Source organism: Saccopteryx bilineata, chromosome 4 (assembly GCF_036850765.1).
Source record: "Saccopteryx bilineata isolate mSacBil1 chromosome 4, mSacBil1_pri_phased_curated, whole genome shotgun sequence".
NCBI classification, from domain to species: Eukaryota; Metazoa; Chordata; class Mammalia; order Chiroptera; family Emballonuridae; genus Saccopteryx; species Saccopteryx bilineata.
Genome location: NC_089493.1, coordinates 77,968,777 through 77,988,597, shown reverse-complemented (window position 1 = coordinate 77,988,597; position 19,821 = coordinate 77,968,777). Strand labels below are relative to the sequence as shown.

Genomic DNA, 19,821 nt, shown 5'->3' with positions numbered 1-19,821 from the left:
CGGCTAGTGTTCAGTTTCCCCAATTTGCCCTATATATGTTTCTTTCTACATATTGCAATTAGCTGATTTGTCTCTTTAGTCTCTTTTAATCAATAGATTCCCTCTCACCCCTCTGTTTTTTTCCTCTTTGTAATTTATTTTCTTTGGAAACTTGATGTTTTATCCTGTGGTGTTTCCTTTGTTCTGGATTTTTGCCATTTAATTTCAATTGGGTTTGTTTTTGTTTTTTTTTTGTGACAGAGACAGAGAAGGACAGATAGGGACAGACAGGAAGGGAGAGATGAGAAGCATCAATTCTTCATTGTGGCACTTAAGTTATTCATTGATTGCTTTCTCATATGTGCCTTGACTGGGGGCTTCAGCAGACTGAGTAACCCTTTGCTCAAGCCAGCAACCTTGGGCTCAAGCTGGTGAGCCTTGCTCAAACCAGATGAGCCCATGCTCAAGCCAGTGACCTCAGGGTTTCGAACCTGGGTCCTCTACATCCCAGTCCAATGCTCTATCCACTGCGCCACCACCTGGTCAGGCCAGTCTGTTTGTTTTTTGGCAAGAATTTAATGTTTTATACTTTCAACAGAAGCATTTAATACCTGTTTGTCTCTCTTTTAGTAATTTTAAGATTGATCAGTGTATTCAGGTATTGTTAACCTTATCCATTAATGTGCTGGTAAATATGTAACAACCTACTTGGACAATGTTTGGGGTGGGGGCTGCTTTGCAATGTTTCCCTGATTTATACCAATTTCTATAGTATAAATATTCCTACTATAGCTGCTTTTAGGCTACCAATACAACATCAAGCAGCTTGCAAAATTTCTGAAAATTTAACAGTTGGCCCTTGTGAGTCAGTCAAGCCAGCTCCAGACACTTGTGTTATCCTTTCCATTCATTAGGAGATCAGCTTTTTTTTTTTTTTATATATTTTTTCCAAAATTAGAAGCAGGGAGGCAGTCAGACAGACTCCTGCATGCGCCTGACTGGGATCCATCCGGCATGCCCAACAGGGGGCGATGCTCTGCTCATCTGGGGTGTTGCTCCATTGTGGCCAGAGCCATTCTAGCGCCTGAGGCGGAGGCCATGGAGCTGTCCTCAGTGCCCGGGCCAACTTTGCTCCAATGGAGCCTTGGCTGCGGGAGGGGAAGAGAGAGATAGAGAGGAAGGAGAGGGGGAAGGGTGGAGAAGCAGATGGGTGCTTCTCCTGTGTGCCCTGGCTGGGAATCAAACCCAGGACTTCCAAATGCCGGGCCGACGCTGTGCCGTTGAGCCAACTGGCCAGGGCCAGGAAATCAACTTTTTACCAAATGATTTCTATCAGCTATTGATAATCTTTGCCTAGATCCAGTATTTCATTAGAGTTATAGAGTGATGATATTCCAATTGCTACTCCTTATTAAATTAGGAGTATTACTTAGGGTAGTTCTGTAAATAAAACGTTTCCCTTATCTATTTGGTACCCAATATAGAGTTTACATAAAAATGGCAGGATAAATTCTATTTTTTAAAAGGTTTTACTTACTAATTTTAGAGAGAGAGGAGAGAGAGAAAGGGGGAAAGAGCAAGAAGCATTGACTCATGGTAGTTGCTTCTCCTATGTGCCTTGACCGGGAAGCCCGTGATTTTGAACCAGCGACCTCAGCAAATATTCCAGGTTGACGCTTTATCCTCTGCACCACCACAGGTCAGGCAGCCAGATAAATTCTTAATTCTTCCCTCATTCTTCCTTTTGTAAGTAAGTTTTCAGAATAATGAGTTGCTTCTCAAGCATCCGCCAAAGGAGTGTTCTAACTTTAGTATTATTATGAATTTAGTGTTTAAAAAAACGTGTGGTATGTTTCAATCCATTTTACTCTTTTGATGCTCAAATTGTTCCATCATTTGCTAGTGGGAGCCTCTCCAAGTTGGCCACTAAGTCCTTTGATACAATCCTAGTTTTTTTTTATTAGTTTTCTTGTTTTCTGGTATGATGAGATATTCCAAGCTTTCCTTGTGCATTTCTTACTCAAAAACTAGAATCAGCCATTTTTCTATAGAACACTGGTTCCTTATAGTAAAAAATAGTATTTTGAGGCCACATTTGGCACTAGATTAGCTAGCTCACAACTGTTGGGGTTGTTGTTACTTATAGACCTTTTTAAATTTATTTTTTATTTTATTTTATTTATTTATTTTTAGAGAGGAGAGAGGGAGGGAGGGAGAGAGACAGAGAGGGAGAGAGAGAGGAGAGAGACAGAGAGAAGGGGGGAGGAGTTGGAAGCATCAACTCCCATATGTGCCTTGACCAGGCAAGCCCAGGGTTTCGAACCGGCAACCTCAGCATTTCCAGGTTGACACTTTATCCACTGCGCCACCACAGGTCAGGCCTATTTATAGGCCTTTTTAGTGAACGTAGGGAAATCTAGATTTTTTAAAAGAGAAAATATATTGTAAGTACATAATGATATTTCCAGTTTAAATCTAGAATTACAAGGTTTTAAAGACATTCTGTGTAAAGTGCTCATAGGAATAATCAAAAGTAAATGAAAAAGTAGCACGAGAGTCAATTCTCTGCTCTGCTTCCATCTAGGATTCTGCTGGAAGAAGTAAGAGTGTTCACCACATATTTTCTCTTCAAGAGGATAATCAGCTCAGATTTGACCCTCTAGCATCATTTATTCTTCTTACTGACCACTGCATGGTGGTGAGTAAATTCAACCTAATGTTTTGTGTGTTTTTACTGGATTTGGTAGGTCCAAAGTCATAAATAATCATGTGATGAGAAAACTGAACCCTATAAAATAAAAATTTTAGTTATTTATTTAGAAGACTAAAATGCTTTTAAGTTGAATTAAAAGAAGCAAAGGCATGGACACATAATACTTGTTTGGGGATCTGACTCTTAACTAATGCCATAAAACCAGGATAGTTAAAGGAATTATAAGGACTGGACTAAGTTGGATTATGGCTCTTTTAAAAATAATATTTCTTCCTACATAAATAATGCATGCTAAATTTAGAAAACTAAATAAACTGCCTGACCGGCAGTTTATTTCCGGTCAAACCGAAAATATTCCCATGTTACTCTTTTATCATACTACCCATTATAACCATTGCATTTGTCTTTATGATACTCTGTTTTACTCTCACATACATTTGTATATGAGTTTTTTTGTTTGTTTGTTTGTATTTTTGAGACAGAGAGTCAGAGAGAGGGATGACAGGGACATACAGACAGGAACAGAGAGAGAGATGAGAAGCATCAATCATCAGTTCTTTGTTGTGCGTTGGGACATCTTAGTTGTTCATTGACTGCCCCCTCACATGTGCCTTGACCGTGGGCCTTCAGCACACCGAGCAACCCCTTGCTTGAGCCAGTGACCTTGGGTCCAAGCTGATAAGCTTTGCTCAAACCAGATGAGCCCATGCTCAAGCTGGCAACCTCGGGGTCTCAAACCTGGGTCCTCCGCATCCCAGTCCGACGCTCTATCCACTGCGCCACCGCCTGGTCAGGCTGTATATGAGTTTTTAATATAAAACAGTACATGTACTTTTAATTCTCTTTTGCTGTCTGATTTTTTCCCATGGAGTAGTTTATTTAGACTCTTGTCTTATATCAGTTTATATTATTATTTTATTTATTTATTTATTTATTTATTTATTTATTTTTAGAGACAGAGAGAGAGTCAGAGAGAGGGATAGACAGGGACAGACAGACAGGAACGGAGAGATGAGAAGCATCAACCATTAGTTTTTCTTTGCGCGTTGCAGCACCTTAATTGTTCATTGATTGCTTTCTCATACGTGCCTTGACCGTGGGCCTTCAGCAGACCGAGTAACCTCATGCTGGAGCCAGCGACCTTGGGCTCAAGCTGGTGAGCTTGGTGAGCTTTTGCTCAAACCAAATGAGCGACCTCAGGGTCTCAAACCTGGGTCTTTCGCATCCCAGTTTGACGCTCTATCCACTGTGCTATCACCCAGTCAGGCAGTTTATATTATTTAATAATATAGTGTTTATTGACTGCCTTATATTGTCATAGATATACCTTAACCACTTTCCTATTGTTGAGTGTTTGTTTCTAGTTTTTCCCTCTATTATATAAATACTGCTTGTTCAAACTATTTTTTTGCATATAGTAGTTTTGGGGCATAAATTCCTAGAAGAGAATTGCTGCATGAAAAAGTAGACACATTATCCTATAAACTTCACTTATTTATTTCATAGTTGCATAAATTATTTATTATATTCATTGTTTGTTGTCTATCCTCCCTCAGTAAAATATAAGCTTTATGAGGGCAGGGATCTTTATCTGATCTGCCTAACACAGAGTAGGCACTTGATAAATATTTCTTGGACAAATAAATGTTTTGTTCCTGTTTTTGTTTTTTAGTTTTTAATTTACACTGTCAAATAGTCTTCCAAAGAAACTATAGCCAAAAAAAAAGAAAAAGAAAAGAAACTGTAGCAATTTTTACTCTATTTCCCTCAGTTCTCACCTATGCTGGGTATTAACATCAATTATACAAAAAATATACACTACAATGCTAAGAAGAAAAATTTTAAACTCCTTTAATCTCAACGCCCAAAGATAGTGTTAGTGCATATCCTCACAGACTTAAAATATGAATTTGATTATTATTTTTATTGGCTTTTACTACTTGTGTGATAGTTGTTTATCTTTTAGATGTTATTTATTGATTTTAGAAAGAGGAAAGAGGGGGCAGGGAGGAGAAGGAAGTATCAACTCATAGTTGCTTCTCATATGTGCCTTGACTGCAAAAGCCAGGGGCTTCGAACCAGCAACCGCTGTGCTCCAGGTTGACGACTTATCCACTGTATCACCACAGATCAGGCTGTGATAGAGTATTTTAAAAATATGACCAATAGGCATTTGTATCTCATTTTTTACAAATTTTTTGTCATTTCTTTTTTCTTTTTTTTTTTGAGGTGAAAGTCACATAAAATTAGCCATTTTATCTATATGTTTTAATTTTATTTTTTTAATTGAATTTATTGGGGTGGCACTGGTTAACATAGTTATACAGGTTTCAGGAGCCCAATTTGATAACACATCTCTGTATACTGTATTGTGTGTTCACTCCCCCCCACAATTAGCTATTTTAAAGTGAATGATTTAAGGACATCTAGTTCCAAAACATTACCATCACCACAGAAGAAGACCAAGTACTTATTAAACAGTCACTCCTCATTCCCTCGTCCCCCAACCTCTGCCAATCACCCGTCTCTTTTCTGACTCTGTCCTATTCTGGATTTTCATATAAATAGAATCATACAATATGCAACCTTTTATGTCTGGTTTCTTTCATGAGCATACATTTTTCTTGAGGTTCATTTGTGTTATAGCATGTATTAGTACTTTATTCCTCATTCTGACTGAATAATATTTTAGAGTATATATATTGTATATTTTATCATATTAAAGAGCATAATTCAACCAAGTAAATGTAAAGATCTAACTGGCTTTATTAAGCGATTGATGGATCAGGCAGCATCTCATGTAGCAACTAGAAGGGTGTTCTTGTCATTTTTTTTTTTTTTTTTTTTGCAAGACAGAGAGAGGGACAGACAGACAGGAAGGGAGAGAGATGAGAAGCATCAGTTCTTCGTTGCGACACCTTAGTTGTTCATTGACTGCTTTCTCATATGTGCCTTGAATGTGAGGTTCAGCAGACCAAGTGACCCCTAGCTCAAGCTGGTGAGCCCATGCTCAAGCCAGATGAGCCCATACTCAAGCCAGCAACCTCGGAGTTTCAAACCTTGTCCTCAGCCTCTCAGGCTGATGATGTATCCACTGCACCACCACCTGGAAGGTGTCATTTATTTTTTTGGGGGGGGGATTTTTAATAACCACTTGGATCAGACTTTGGAAACTTTGATGTTCTTATAAATTACTTGGGAATAGTATTAAAAAATATTCTAATTCAGTAAGGCTGAGACGGGGCCTGAGATTTTGCATTCCTAACAAGCTTATTCCAGTGATGATCTGGGGACCGTACTTTGAGAAAGAAAGACCTAGATTGTACGTTCCTTTACTGTGAGCTCGTCTCCAAGTGAAGGACTTCTTGATGGAGAAAGCAAAAAGAAAATGCAATTTCTGTTTACTTAGCTGCAGTGTACTGTGTACTGTTTTTTTTTTTTACTCTTATGCAACTTTAAATAAAACAAAACAAATTTTGTTTCTCCTAGAACAATGACAGTGGACTATTTTAATTTAGTCATTTTATATAACTGTATAAAATTATTTAGTGTCAGCATTGGTCTAAGTATCCCAATTCTGAAAGAGTAATGCTGAGGCAACGTAAAATTTTCTTTTTCTGGTGGATCCAATGTTTTATTTTCTTTGACCATATATTTTTCTTATATAGTCATTTCCGCTAATGATGTCATTTCCATTTTTATTAATGAGGCCATTTTAAAAAACCTTAATTGATGCTGTACCCATGTGTTTATTTTATATTAATATCTATTTCTCTGCAGGCCCGGATCCTTTTTGTAATGATTGTGCTGATCCAACTCTTCATTCTCATTATTTTTAGGCATCGAGGATATCTAGAGCTTAAAGGTTAGTCATGGTTTCTTGTATTCTTAGAAGACTTATTTTTAAATATTACATAATGTCCTCACTATTACCAGTGATAAATATGAATATAAATTTTCTTTGCTTGAGCTCTGTGAGGTGCAGCCTTTAAACTAATGTACATTTTCCACTGTACTTTATCTTAAAACAAACAAACAAACAAACAAAAATAACCCTCAATCATTTGCTGCTGCTACATGAGGCTCAACCAAAATGGGGAGGGGTGTCATTATATAGCTCAAAATGACCAAACGTTAAAGATCTGCCAGACATTAAAGATCTTCCACATTCTGGTCTTATCTAATTAGCCATATTTTTAACTAGTTACCTTCAGTCTATGTAATTTTTTACTGCTCATGCCATGCTCACTTCTGCTACTGTGCTTTTGCCTAAATTATCATCTCTAATGTAAATTGTTAATCAATTTTTAAAAAATTGGTTTAAGAGGAAGGAGAGGGGAGAGAGAGGGGATATAGATATGTTCCTGTATGGACCTTGACCAGGGATAGAACCAGCAACCTCTGTGCTTCAGGACAATGCTCTAATCAACTGAGCTATCTGGCCAGGGCTAAACTGTTTTTCAAAACTTGTCTAAATCTTAGCATCCTTTAGGGCTCACCTCAAACCCACTTTTTCCATACCATATTCTTCAACCTTACAGGTCATAATGAGCTCTTGCCTCTCTTGAGTCCCAATAGTTGTTCCTAGCCAATCACTTGGCTTTATATAACCACTTCAAATACATATATATGTTTTCTCCTCAACTGAACTAAGTTCCTCAATATAGGAGCTTTTGTTTTCTACTTCTTGTTCATTTCCCACTGTCCCCAGTGTTAAGTTTGTTTATAATAGACAACAAATACTTACTGAATTATATTTTACTCATTCTTTCTAGGCTTGGGTGAAATCGCTGGGATTGGGAACCAGTTGTGGGGGAAGGGCGACTGTAGTAATGACTAAACAGTAAAATGGTTAACTAAGTAGTACACACGTTCTACTGAATGTTATCCTGCTTAACTGACTAGGTAGTGCACACATTCTACTGAATGTTATCCTGCTTATATCATATATCTGTATTTTAAAACTTCTATGGAAAAGTTTAAGAAATGTTATTGCAAACATATTTTCCTGCACATAATGTAAATAAATGTTTGAAGGAGGTCCCCAGCTTCATTATGGGGGGATTCTAGTATCTTTGTCTAGTTATTTAAAATTTACAACATATTTTTACTTGCATTATCTCACTTAATCTTTACAACAATCCTGTAGGGTAGGTATTATTGTCCCTGTTTTAAACATTAGAAAACTAAGGACTGGGTAGATTATATAAGTTGTCTAAAGTCTCAAAGCTAGTAAGAGACGAGGGTAGACTCAAAACCCAAGTCTTCTAACCCTAGGTTAGTTCTTTCCTTTAAACACTTCTCAGATTTGACTACAGCTTAGAATCCCATGGGGAACTTAAAATCTCAATGTCTGTGCAGCACCAATTACATCAGAATCTCTATAGGGATAGAATCTAAGCATCAATTTTAAAGCTCCCCAGATGGGTTCAGTGTGCAGTAAAGGCTGAGAAGTATGGCTTTGTTTAAAGCCATATTTCTCAGTCAAGTTGCTTAGAACCACTTGGGTTGCTGTGTAAGCTCCTCCTCTCCCCAGGCCAATTAAATCAGAATCTCCGAAGGATGAGACCTCAGCATAGGTGCTTTCTAAAAGTTCCTCCAGATTATTCTAATGTGCAGCCAAAGAAAAGAGCCATTGCTTAAAGTTTAAAGCTTAGTTGCCTCTTAGGTTGAAGGATTATTTATTAATAATAAATAATAATTATTATAGGTGGATATATAGATTAATACTTTGAGAAGTACCAGACTAGAACAAGAAAGAAGCCAAGAGAGTAATGAATAGCAAGTGTGTAATACACAAAGTGAGAAAAGTCATGCATTGTCAAGCTTTGTATGAAATTAACTGTTAGCAGGCTGAACAAGGGTATATCTTGGCCTCTGAAGAAAGACATACTGCCTGACCAGATGGTGGTACAGTGGATAGAGCATCAGCCTGGGCCACTGAGGACTGAGGTTTGAAACCCCAAGGTCGCCGGCTTGAGCACCGGCTCATCCAGCTTGAGTATGGGCTCATTGGATTGAGCGTTGGGATCATAAACATAAGCCCAAGGTTGATGGCTTGAGCTAAGAGTCACTGGCTGAGCTAGAACCCCCTGGTCAAGACACATATGAGAAAGCAATCAGTGAATAACTAAGGTGCCGCAACTATGAGTTGATACTTCTCATCTCTCTCCCTTCCTGTCTCTCTCTCTCTCGTTTTAAAAAAAAAAAAAAGGACTGTAGTTCTCTCAGTCCTGGTCAAGTAGCTCAGTTGGTTAGAACATGCCCCAGCATGCTGAGGTTGCAGGTTTGATCCCCAGTCAGGACATGTACAAGACAGCAAATGAGGGCATGAATTAAGTGAACAACAGATTGATGTTTCACTCTCCCTTCCTCTCTCTCTAAAAATCAATAAATTTTTAAAAAGAAAGAAAGACATACTAATTAACACATCAGTCTATTTTATCATTGAGACCTGTTCTTTAAATAGTTTTCACCTCTAGTATTGCTCAGAGTGCACTGAGCTTCCTGTCATAGTCTTCTGCTGACTGGTTTATGATCAGCCACAACGTCAGTGAAATGGCTGGCTGAGGGTGAGGATCTGTGGTATTTAGTCCCTGGCCACAGAATGGAGCTTCTCTGTGTGAAACCCTTGTACTTGGTTTTTTGGTACTTATTTTAAGAGATGCCCATTTGGAGAGCTTTATATGCTGCTCACAAAAATTAGGGGATATTTCAAAATGAATATGAAGCTATAATATATCCCCTAATTTTTGTGAGCAGAATTAGGGGTATCTCAAAATGAATATGAAATGATAAAATATCCCCTACTCCCTTTCAGCTGGAGTAGGAGGATAACTGTGAGTTGAATTATATTACATATGGGAAAGGAATATTTGAACAGGTACTCATACTTAACCTTAGATTGGAGAAACTTTGTTATTTCTTTGATATGCTTTTGATACATTTTGATATAACCTTAGGGAGTGTGTATGTTTGGGTTCTGAATGCCCTAAAAAACAAAGGCTAGGTCATCTTTTAAGTACAGCATTCTATTTCAAACATACGAGAAGACAAAATAATGTCTTCTGGCAGGTACTTATTGTTTTAAGTCATTTACACACACACACACACACACATAGTGTGTGTGTGTTTGCGCGCATATGTGTGTGAGTGTGAGTGCACATGCTCCTTGTGAGTATACCATTGCTCTGAACCTCTTATCCTCTCAATTCTAAATGAATTGGTTCCTCAGGATTTCTACCAACTTATGAATTTAAAGTGGTATCATCTGTATAGTTAGCATATAACAATAGATTTGATGAATATATAGGATAGCGCATGAAAGTCATCTAGAAAAATGTTATAAAGAAATTGAACTTTGCATGTGTTCATTGGATTTTTTCAAATTTATTTTCTTTAGGGCCTCCAGGATTTACAAATTTGACCTCATTTTCCCTTCATGTCTTGAGCAAAATCAACATCTTTTACTATTTTGTGTTGTTGCTGACTGTATATACAGTGCTGGGTAAGTCAATTAGGAAACCAGAGACTGGTGAAATCTGCCAAGGAAAATATTGAGAATTTTGACAGAAGAGTCATTTAGGCTCTTGAGAACTTAATGAACAGCACATGGTTCCTTCACAAGTCATTTCCTGGAATATGGTCTTGGAAATCAAGTTGTTTCTTAACATGTTTAAAGGACATGTAGTTTACTGAAGCATGCTGAGAAGACCATTACAGAATTTGTGTAGAAACCTAACAGAAGATAGTTCATTCAGCTTAATTACCATCTCCTCAGAGCAGCCTTCTTGACTACCCTAAAGTTTTATCCTTTATTTCATCATGCTTCATATTTCCTTCATTGCTTTATCAGAATTTATAACTATATTTGGTAGTCATCATCTCTCCCCTCATTAGAATCTCCGTTGATATCTTGTCTGTCTTGTTCATCTCTATGCCCAACACTAAGCACAGTGTCTACTATGGAGTTCAGTGAACAATTTATTAATGTGTGGCTCATAAAAACTCAGCTCAGAAAAGAGAAACTGAGATGAGCAGTGAGTTCAGACTTACCTAAACTCTTCTATTATGTTAATTAATATACCCAATACTTACAAAGTCACTTAGCTATTTACAGAAGAAGAAAGCACTGAAAAGCTTTTGGCTAATACACCTTAGTGTCTAAAAGTCAGTTAGGCTATTTGTTGCTTAGTCTTTGTTTTACACTTTTATTTTACCTTTGGACTTTCCTTTGCTCATATCTGACTCTCACCAGAGAACACAAAGTAGTAAAATAAAAAAAAATGACACTTTGCCATACTATATAATATGCCAGGGGTCGGGAACCTTTTTGGCTGAGAGAGCCATGAACGCCACATATTTTAAAATATAATACCGTGAGAGCCATACTATATGTTTAACACTAAATACAAGTAAATGTGTGCATTCAGACACTTTTAAAGTACAATAAGTGTCTGAATTCTTTTTAATAACGTTGTTATGCTGTTGCTAACCAATGATGAATAAAGTACTTCTTACCATTAATGCTATTTCTGGTGCTACATGGTTTTGCTGATGGCTTTGTAGTCTGGTTGATAAGTGGTAAGGTTAAGCTTCATGCAGGTGTTGAGACTTCCATCCATTAAACGTGATCGTAGGTTGGTCTTAATGTTCATTAGATGTGAGAAATACTGCTCACATGCATAGATAGAGCCAAACATTGTCAGTACAGCAATACTCACATGCTACGGTGTGTGGTATGTGACAGGAAGCACATTCCAAGTTTTGACAATCAGCTGGTATGCGGGTTGAAGTTTTTAATTTCTCCCCACTTGTGTTTGCTCACCAACTCTGCTTGCTGTCGTGCAAGTCTTTACAAATCTTCATTCAGTGACTTGAACTTATTCACCCACATATCTGAGGCCTTCAGGTCAGCAGTTTGTAGCTCAAAATCTCTGACGGAGACACCGGCGATGTAACTCAGGTCCGAGCTGTCCACTGCACACTCGTGTGGATGGGTGATGAACTTAAAAAGACAAGTGCACTCACAAAATTCTCCAAAGCGCGCTTTGAATGACTGCAGGAGATTAGATGTGAAGCCTGCTAGCTGCTGGAGATGAAGATGTTGAGCAGGGTCACTTGCTGTGCATGCGTCTTGAAACTCTCCCAGTTTTTCAAAGTGTAGTAAACAACCGGTTTCAGTGTCCAGGATGAAGAGTTCCAGTTTGTTTTCAAATGCAAACACTTCTTGTTAAAGAGATAAGACTGTATTTCCAATGCCTTGCATTTTCACATTGAGCTGGTTCAGATGTTCAGTCATGTCCACGAGATAGTAGAACTTCAGGAACCACTCAGTGTTAGCTAACTCAGGATGCTCGACGTTTTTCATTTCAAGAAAAGTCTGGATTTCACTCAGACTAGCCACGAAACAACTGAGCACCTTCCCTCTTGACAGCCAATGCACATTGCTGTGCAGAAGCAGACCAGGATAATTATTCCCAACTTCATTCAGCAGTGTTTTAAACTGGCAATCATTTAAAGCTTGGGCAACAATAAAGTTGACCACCCGAATGACCAGCGACATCACCTCACCAAGCTGTTCACCACACATCTGAGCACAAAGTGCCTCCTGATGTAGGATGCAATGAAAACTTAGGATGGATCTCTTTTCACGTTCACAAAGAAGCACTACGAATCCTCTGTTTTTCCCCACCTTGCACAGAGCACCATCAGCACACACCGAAATAAGTTTATCCACCGGGAGATATTTTTCTTTAGCGAACTCAGTGAAAGACTTGAATAAATCCTCCCTTCTTGTTGTCCCTTTCATTGGCAAAACAACAAGAATTTCCTCATGTAGTGTGTCACCAACAGCATACCTTGCAATCACACTGAACTGGGATAAATGGCTTAAATCTGTTGACTCATCCAAAACAAGAGAAAAGAATGGTGCTGCATTTATGTCCTTCACTTGTGTCCTCAATTTGATTTGCCATCATGATGGTATGATTGTGAACAGTTCTTGCCGACAGAGGCATATCTTTTATTCGTTTGATTATCTTGTCTTTATCCAAAAAGTCGTCAAAAAGTTCATTGGCAACATCAAGCATGAATGTTTTGGCATACTTCCCATCTGTGAATGGCTTTCCATTTCTCACAATTGCTAAAGCACCAGCAAAGCTAGCCGAATTCCAGTCACCTTGTTGGGTCCAAACACGGAGTTGCTGCTGACTAGCTTGCACTCTGCAAGTGATTTAGTTCCTGGTTGTAAAAGAAAACATTAAGAGGGCAGAAATTGCTTCATTTTTGAAAGTTGAAACTTGAAGGGAAAACATGTCTTTAAACTAATATGTATCTAATGGAGTTTATATACAATAGTATATATCTGAGAAAATTACCTGTGACTTTTTAAAGCTGAATTCTAGTCTTACCAGCAAATGAAGGTATTTGCATTTTGAGAATGGAAGTCTGACTGTCCCTTAATCACTCTTGACAATATAGTAGTTCCAGACACCTGCATACTGAGAATGGGTAGTAAATACTAGTAAGGAGGAGACAAAAGTCATTCTGGCATTATAGATGAAAAATTGAAATAAAGAAGCAAATTAAACTGTTTACATGTTCACCCTGTGTATGTAGTTGATGCACAAAGTAATGACTGTGGGTCAACAAGAAAAGGTTAAAATACACTGGTCAATAATAAAGAGAAGAAGTGCATTTTAAAAAGATTAAAGAGGTTGAAGTTTTATAGCTTAAAGGAGTAAATCTCAGTTATCTGGAAAATTAACCTCAGGAATACTGCTTTGCTTAAAGGGAATGTTTATGGATTATATTGAGGTTATTAGTTGCAACAGAACCTCCTGAGCTTTGTGACTGTACTCCTGTATGTTTCTGGAATCTACAAGCTACATTCCTATTTGAGGTATAACATGTACTCAGCTGATTTTATAATCCAGAAAAATATGGAGCAAAGGAGCAAATAGTTGGTTAGCTAGGACATCAGGTGCAACATAGAGATTAGCTAAGAAGAAAAGCTATGCAAATAAAATGTTTATAGATGACTTGTCTCATATTTCTTTCTTATTCCTGTAAATGCAGCTTGTGATTCTGTAATTCTGTAATTAGAGTCATAGTTATTTAATCTTCCCCTTTTTTCTCCACTGCCTCTTCAGGACCTTGGTTCATTGGTGAAATTGCTAAAGGCAAAACGGGTTGCTGCTTTTCCTTTGGGATTTTTGTTGACGGGCGTTTCCTACAAGGCAGTATAACATTTATAGTTGGAATTCTCCAGGTAAGAAGTCAGAAATGCAATTTAAGAACATCTTCGGTTTGTTGAACTATTGTATAACATATGAGAATTAAATCAGGCCTGACCTTTGGTGGCACTGTGGATAAAGCATCAACCTGGAACGCTGAGGTTGTCAGTTCAAAACCCTGGGCTTAGGAGATCAAGGCACATACAAGAAGCAACTACTATGAGTTGATGCTTCCCGCTTCTCCCGCGTCTTTCATTCTCTCTTTCTCTCTCTAAAAGTCAATTTTAAAAATCCCCCCCAAAAGGAATTAAACCCAAACTCCCAAATTAAATACCATAGATCATGTTCTATAATTTACTGGCAGGCAGTCTAATATTTGGCATTTTGTTTGCCTTTTGAGTACTTCATAAGTTCTTCCATCATTCTCTTGTAAACATCTAAAATACATGTTTAGCAGGTAGGGTTTATAAGAGGCAAAAGAGGTTTTGGTTTTTGTTGTTTGTGCTTTTTATTGACAGAAAATTGAAATAAGGCACTTATGGTAGAATAAATGATAGATTTCTGAATAAACCAAAATTGATTATGATAATTATCATTAGCTTCATTAGCAGGAAAATATTTCAGAAGGAGGGAAGGAAAAATACACACCCAAGAAAAAATGGATTAGTTATCCAATGGAAGCTGCACTGGCCAAAAAACCAAGCCTGGGCTTTCTAGTAATGTCTTATTAGTATACTTGTTTGGGAAACACTGATATATTTGGTTTACATTTTGGTTGAAACCATAAACAAAACCCTAACCCATAGCAAATCTCTATAAATAGGTTTGAAAGGTATTTACCTAACAATTTATTTTATTCACTTAATGAGACTAATAAACCAAAATCTGGAGGTGATGATCTGAAGTTTTGGAAGAGATCCAAAAACATTGTTCAGCCTCACTGGTGGTGGTGCAGTGGATAGATTGGCGACCTGGGATGCTGACGTCACTGGTTTGAAACCCAAAGGTCGCTGACTTGACCATGGGCTTGTCGGCTTGAGTGGGGGTCGTTGGTTTGAGTGTGGGATCATCAACATGATCCCGAGATCACTGGCTTCAGCCTTAAGGTCTCCAGCTTGAAGCCCAAGGTAACTGACTTGAGCAAGGAGTCACTGGGCCCTGGCCAGTTGCCTCAGCGGTAGAAGATTGGCCAGGCGTGTGGAAGTCCCAGGTTCAATTCTCGGATTCCCTGTCAGGGTACACAGGAAAAGTGACCATCTGCTTCTCCACTCCTCCCCTTTCTTTCTCTCTCTCTCTTCCTGTCCCGTAGCCATGGTTCGAAAGGTTCAAGCAAGTTGGCTCCAGGCCCTGAGGCCTTGCCAACTTGCTTGAACAAAATAGCTCAGCATTGCCCTGTAGGGGGCTTGCCAGGTGGATCCCAGTCAGGGCACATGTGAGAGTCTGTCTGCCTCCCTGCCTCTCACGTAATAAAAAAAAAGGGGGAGGGGGTCACTGGCTTGGCTTGAGCCCCCTGTTCAAGGCACTTATAAGAAGCAGTCAAATTGAGAAGCATTCTTCTCTCTCTCTCCCTTCCCCTCTCTCTCTCTCTCTCTGTCTCTCTCTTAAACAAATAAAAAACAGAATACATTGTTCAAAATGAGTTCACAGCCTCATAACAGGGTAGTAAAACATGATCAGCAGGATTGGAGATAAACAAATAGTGAAGACCTCTGCAAACATTGACCATAGGCCAGAATATTCTCTGTAAAGCATCATTTCATATGTGTGTAGGTTTCAATTTTTTTAAATTTATTTATTTAGGCCCTGGCCGGTTGGCTCAGTGGTAGAGCGTCGGCCTGGCGTGCAGAGGTCCCGGATTCGATTCCCGGCCAGGGCACACAGGAGAAGTGCCCATCTGCTTCTCCACCCCTCCCCCTCTCCTCCTTCTCTGTCTCTCTCTTCCCCTCCGCAGCCGAGGCTCCATTGGAGCAAAGATGGCCCGGGCGCTGGGGATGGCTCCCTGGCCTCTGCCCCAGGCGCTAGAGTGGGCTCTGGTCTCCACAGAGCGATGCCCCGGAGGGGCAGAGCATCGCCCCCTGGTGGGCAGAGCGTCGCCCCCTGGTGGGCGTGCCGGGTGGATCCCAGTCGGGCGCATGTGGGAGTCTGTCTGACTGTCTCTCCCCGTTTCTAGCTTCAGAAAAATACAAAAAAAAAAATTATTTATTTATTTTACAGAGACACAGAGAGGGGTAGACAGAGACAGACAGGAATGGAGAGAGATGAAAAGCATCAATCATCCGCTTTTCATTGCGCGTTGCAACACCTTAGTTGTTCATTGATTGCTCTCTCATATGTGCCTTGACCACGGGCCTTCAGCAGACCAAGCAACCCCTTGCTGGAGCCAGTGACCCTGGGTCCAAGCCGGTGGGTCTGTTGCTCAAACCAGACGAGCCCTTGCTCAAGCTGGCGACCTCAGGGTCTCGAACCTGGGTCCTCCGCATCCCAGTCCAACGCTCCATCCACTGCGCCACCGCCTGGTCAGGCGGTTTCAATTTTTTATTATGCAATGGGGACTATCTCTCAGGAGCACTCTTATACCAAGTACACCCGAGCCTTACCAAAGGGCGGATATATATTCATATTTTAATAAATAGGACACTTAATAATAGATCTTACTGATCATCTAGGCTCATGAGTCCCAAATCTAGATCTCTGATCTAGACCTCTACTCTGTACTTCAAGTGCTTATATACCCAACTGCCATTTCACAACTTCCCTCAGCTATCTAACAACCATCTCAACTTAATAGTATATCTTTAATCGAACCTTTAATTTCTACCCCCAAACTTGTTCCTCTCTAGTTTTTTTCAATTTTAATAAGTGGTCCACATTCAACCAGTTTCTTTAGGATGTATCCTCAGTGCTTCCCCTTCCCTCATACTCTGTCTCAGTTCATCAGCAAGTAATATCTTATTTGCTCTACCTATAATATTTATCTTGAATTTACCACTTCTTTCCACCTCATTATCACCACTGTAGTCTGAGTCAGAATTATTTCTTGCCTGAGCTACTGCAAGCACTTCCTAACTGGTCTTCCCTCTGCTGCTTTGCCTCCCTACTCTCTGTGTGCCACAGAGCATCCACTGTGGTCCTTTTAAAACCTTAATCAGCCCACTCATTCTCAGCTTAAAACTTGTTAAGCAGAAAAGTGACAGTATCTGAGTCCTTCTGACTGCCCCAATTTTCGCCTGGCTCATCATGTTCTGGGCCATTTGCTTCAAATAAGCCAAGACCTCACCCTCCTCTGGGCTTTTCATTTGATTCTTTTACCTGGAATGCACTTCTTCCCACTGACCTATACTTGTCCTTAGGCCTCAGAGAGCCCATTACTTGATCGTGACCCAGTTATTTCCTTTATCAAATTTCTCAAAATCTGTTATCTTTTCTACTTTGTTTTTTTATTTGGTTTCTCCCTGTTAGAATGCAGCTATGCATTTTTTGGTTTCTTCCTGTTAGAAAGCACATCTAACATCTTTTCTGATTTGTTCACCAATGTGCCCCAAGCCTAGAGGATAGCACAGTGCCTGCCACATAATGGATGATGAATGATACAGCAGCTAAACTTGGACTATAACTTAAATCTTCTAATTTGTATTCCAGTAATTATCATGCTACTTCAAATAAAAATACAGAGATAAGAAACAAATATTGATAGCCCCCCTCACTTTGCCCTTAAAGTGTGTATGTGTGTATATACATACATAATCAATTCATTTCCACCTTAAACATTATCGAGGACTTCAACATAAATGAAATGATACCTACTTTTTAAATGAACAAAAGGATTCAGGCCCAAATATACAACTAACTACAAGTCAGCTGTTGTGTTACAAGCAAGTGTGATTAAAGCATAAAGAATCAGAGATTTAATCCCTAAGAGAGAAAGCAACGTATTCTTAGGAGCTACCTACCAATAATGTATTAGTGAGACCTGGCCCTGACCCCTCTGAGGGCTTGTTCGTAAGCTAATGGTTCTGTTCTTCTGCTCCTCTTTCCAGCTGGCATTTTTTAACATACCCTTGATGGCTTACCTGTGTTGGAGCTTGCTGCAGCGGTGCTTTGGTCACAACTTCAGGTCTCATCTCCGTCAAGGAAAATACTTAAAAATTATACCTGTTCACCTTCTTATGTCACTGCTGTACATTTGGCAGATTTATTCCTGCTATTTTCTGCTTATGACATATGGCACTGTAGCGTTTTTTCTATCCCCTTTGCGGACCTGGTTGACATTGCTGACTCCTGTTCTCATTTATCGTGTGTGGACACTGAACTCTAAGGAGCTTGGAACCTTTACAGTGCAGTTAAAAAGCCACCTAAGCTCCTGAAGGCCATGTCTCACCATCTACCTCTGTAGCCTAGGCCTCTGCCCCAGCAGCAAGTGGAAGGCCAATATTGGTGGGCAACTTTCAGGGAGCTGCTGCTCCTTGGCCACCCAGGAGTTGCTACTGACTCCTGCAGCATGGACTGCTGAAAAGTCTAAATAATGCCATGATTCCTTCCTTCCCCAAGAAGGCAAAGGGATGATTTACTTCTATGAAGAGAAAATCCTATATCTAGATCCACAGGACAGGGGCTGGGTGTGTATGGGTATATCTAAGGCCTGGCATTTTCTTTGTGTTTTTTTTTTAACTTAATTGAATTTATTTGGATGACATTAATAAAATTATATAGGTTTCAGGTGTAAAATTCTATAACACATCATCTGTATTTTGTGTGTTCACTTGACTCCAAGTCAAGTCTTCTTCCATGACCATTTATCCTTCCACCCACCTTTCCCTCTGGTAATCACCATACTGTTTGTTGTCTGTCTCTGAATTTTTTTTTTCCTTAATGCCTTCACCTTTTTCATCCAGCCCCACACTGTCCTCCCCTCTGACAGCTGTCAGACTCTATTTCTATTTTGTTTGTTAAGGCCCGGTGTGTTTTTAGGGCTACCTCATGGAAAGTACCTTGCACAGTGGACCTCAGCAGTCAAGGTTGCCACATTAGAGGCAAGGAATCAATGTGAACTTGGGCCCCACCTTGACTGCCTTTGTGCTATTAACTATTTGTACCCAGCCCCCTACTCCTGCAGGGTTAGGGTCTCTGCTTCCTTAGTTGAAGGTGTTTTCAACCAATCAAATAAATGAATGATGAATAAGAAATAACTCAGGGCCTCTCCTTCCTGGGGCCTTGAGGGACCATAGCCATCCTGCCTGAGGCAAATCAAGATAAAAACAGGCATGGTGAAGCAACTGGCCAAAGAAAAAAATTATGTATGAAGAAGAAGCAAATCAAGAAGAAAAGATTGAATGGATGAAAGCTGAAGATGGTGGAAATTATGCCATTAAAAAAGTAGGCAGAGATCCTGCAAGATTGTGGGTTGTTGATCACAGCTTGCCAGCACAGGTTGGAAGCTGCATATACTGAACTTTTGCAGGTATTATTGAAAAGTTGGAAGAAGCTGAGCAATATAAGCAAGCATAGTTAGTACTGAATTCAATGAAGTTACAAGTCTGATGAAGTTTTTATCTACAGGCTCCTTTTTTTGGGAAGTTAATCCACAATTAATTATTTTTGATCATTGCTGTGTTCAAGTAGTATGACAATGTGATTCTTTTCATTCAGTTGCATATATTTTTCTTTGCCTAATTTAATGTGTCAAATAAATGAATTCGTCAAATAATATTGTTTATTTAATAATTTCACAAAATATTTTAATTAACCTTTCATTATAAAGTCATTGACTTTTTTAACAGCATTAAAATGTTAGATTCTATAAAAAAACAAATTTAAACTGGGCCTTGCGGTTACCGCCTGGCCTCTTGGAGAGAACCAGAGGAGGCGTGGGCAGGCCCCCTGGGGCGGGGCGGG

At 39.3% G+C, this 19,821-nt stretch overlaps 1 protein-coding gene and 1 pseudogene across 3 annotated transcripts in view; both read left to right on the top strand.

Moving 5' to 3' along the window:
- The window catches only part of TMEM62 (transmembrane protein 62), a 56,033-nt gene extending 36,874 nt beyond the window's left edge, over nt 1-19,159 (top strand). For 2 of the 3 annotated variants that reach the window (XM_066276889.1, XM_066276891.1), the window contains 5 exons: nt 2,564-2,677; nt 6,473-6,557; nt 10,095-10,199; nt 13,846-13,964; nt 17,967-19,159. In XM_066276889.1, the coding sequence (XP_066132986.1) occupies nt 2,564-2,677; nt 6,473-6,557; nt 10,095-10,199; nt 13,846-13,964; nt 17,967-18,293 (750 nt within the window). In that variant the 3' untranslated portion in view covers nt 18,294-19,159. The remainder of the gene's footprint in view (nt 1-2,563; nt 2,678-6,472; nt 6,558-10,094; nt 10,200-13,845; nt 13,965-17,966) is intronic. The other variant, XM_066276890.1, reaches the window with a different exon arrangement.
- On the top strand, nt 18,489-19,467 carry LOC136335463 (tubulin-specific chaperone A pseudogene; annotated as a pseudogene).
- The last annotated feature ends 354 nt before the right edge of the window (nt 19,468-19,821 follow it).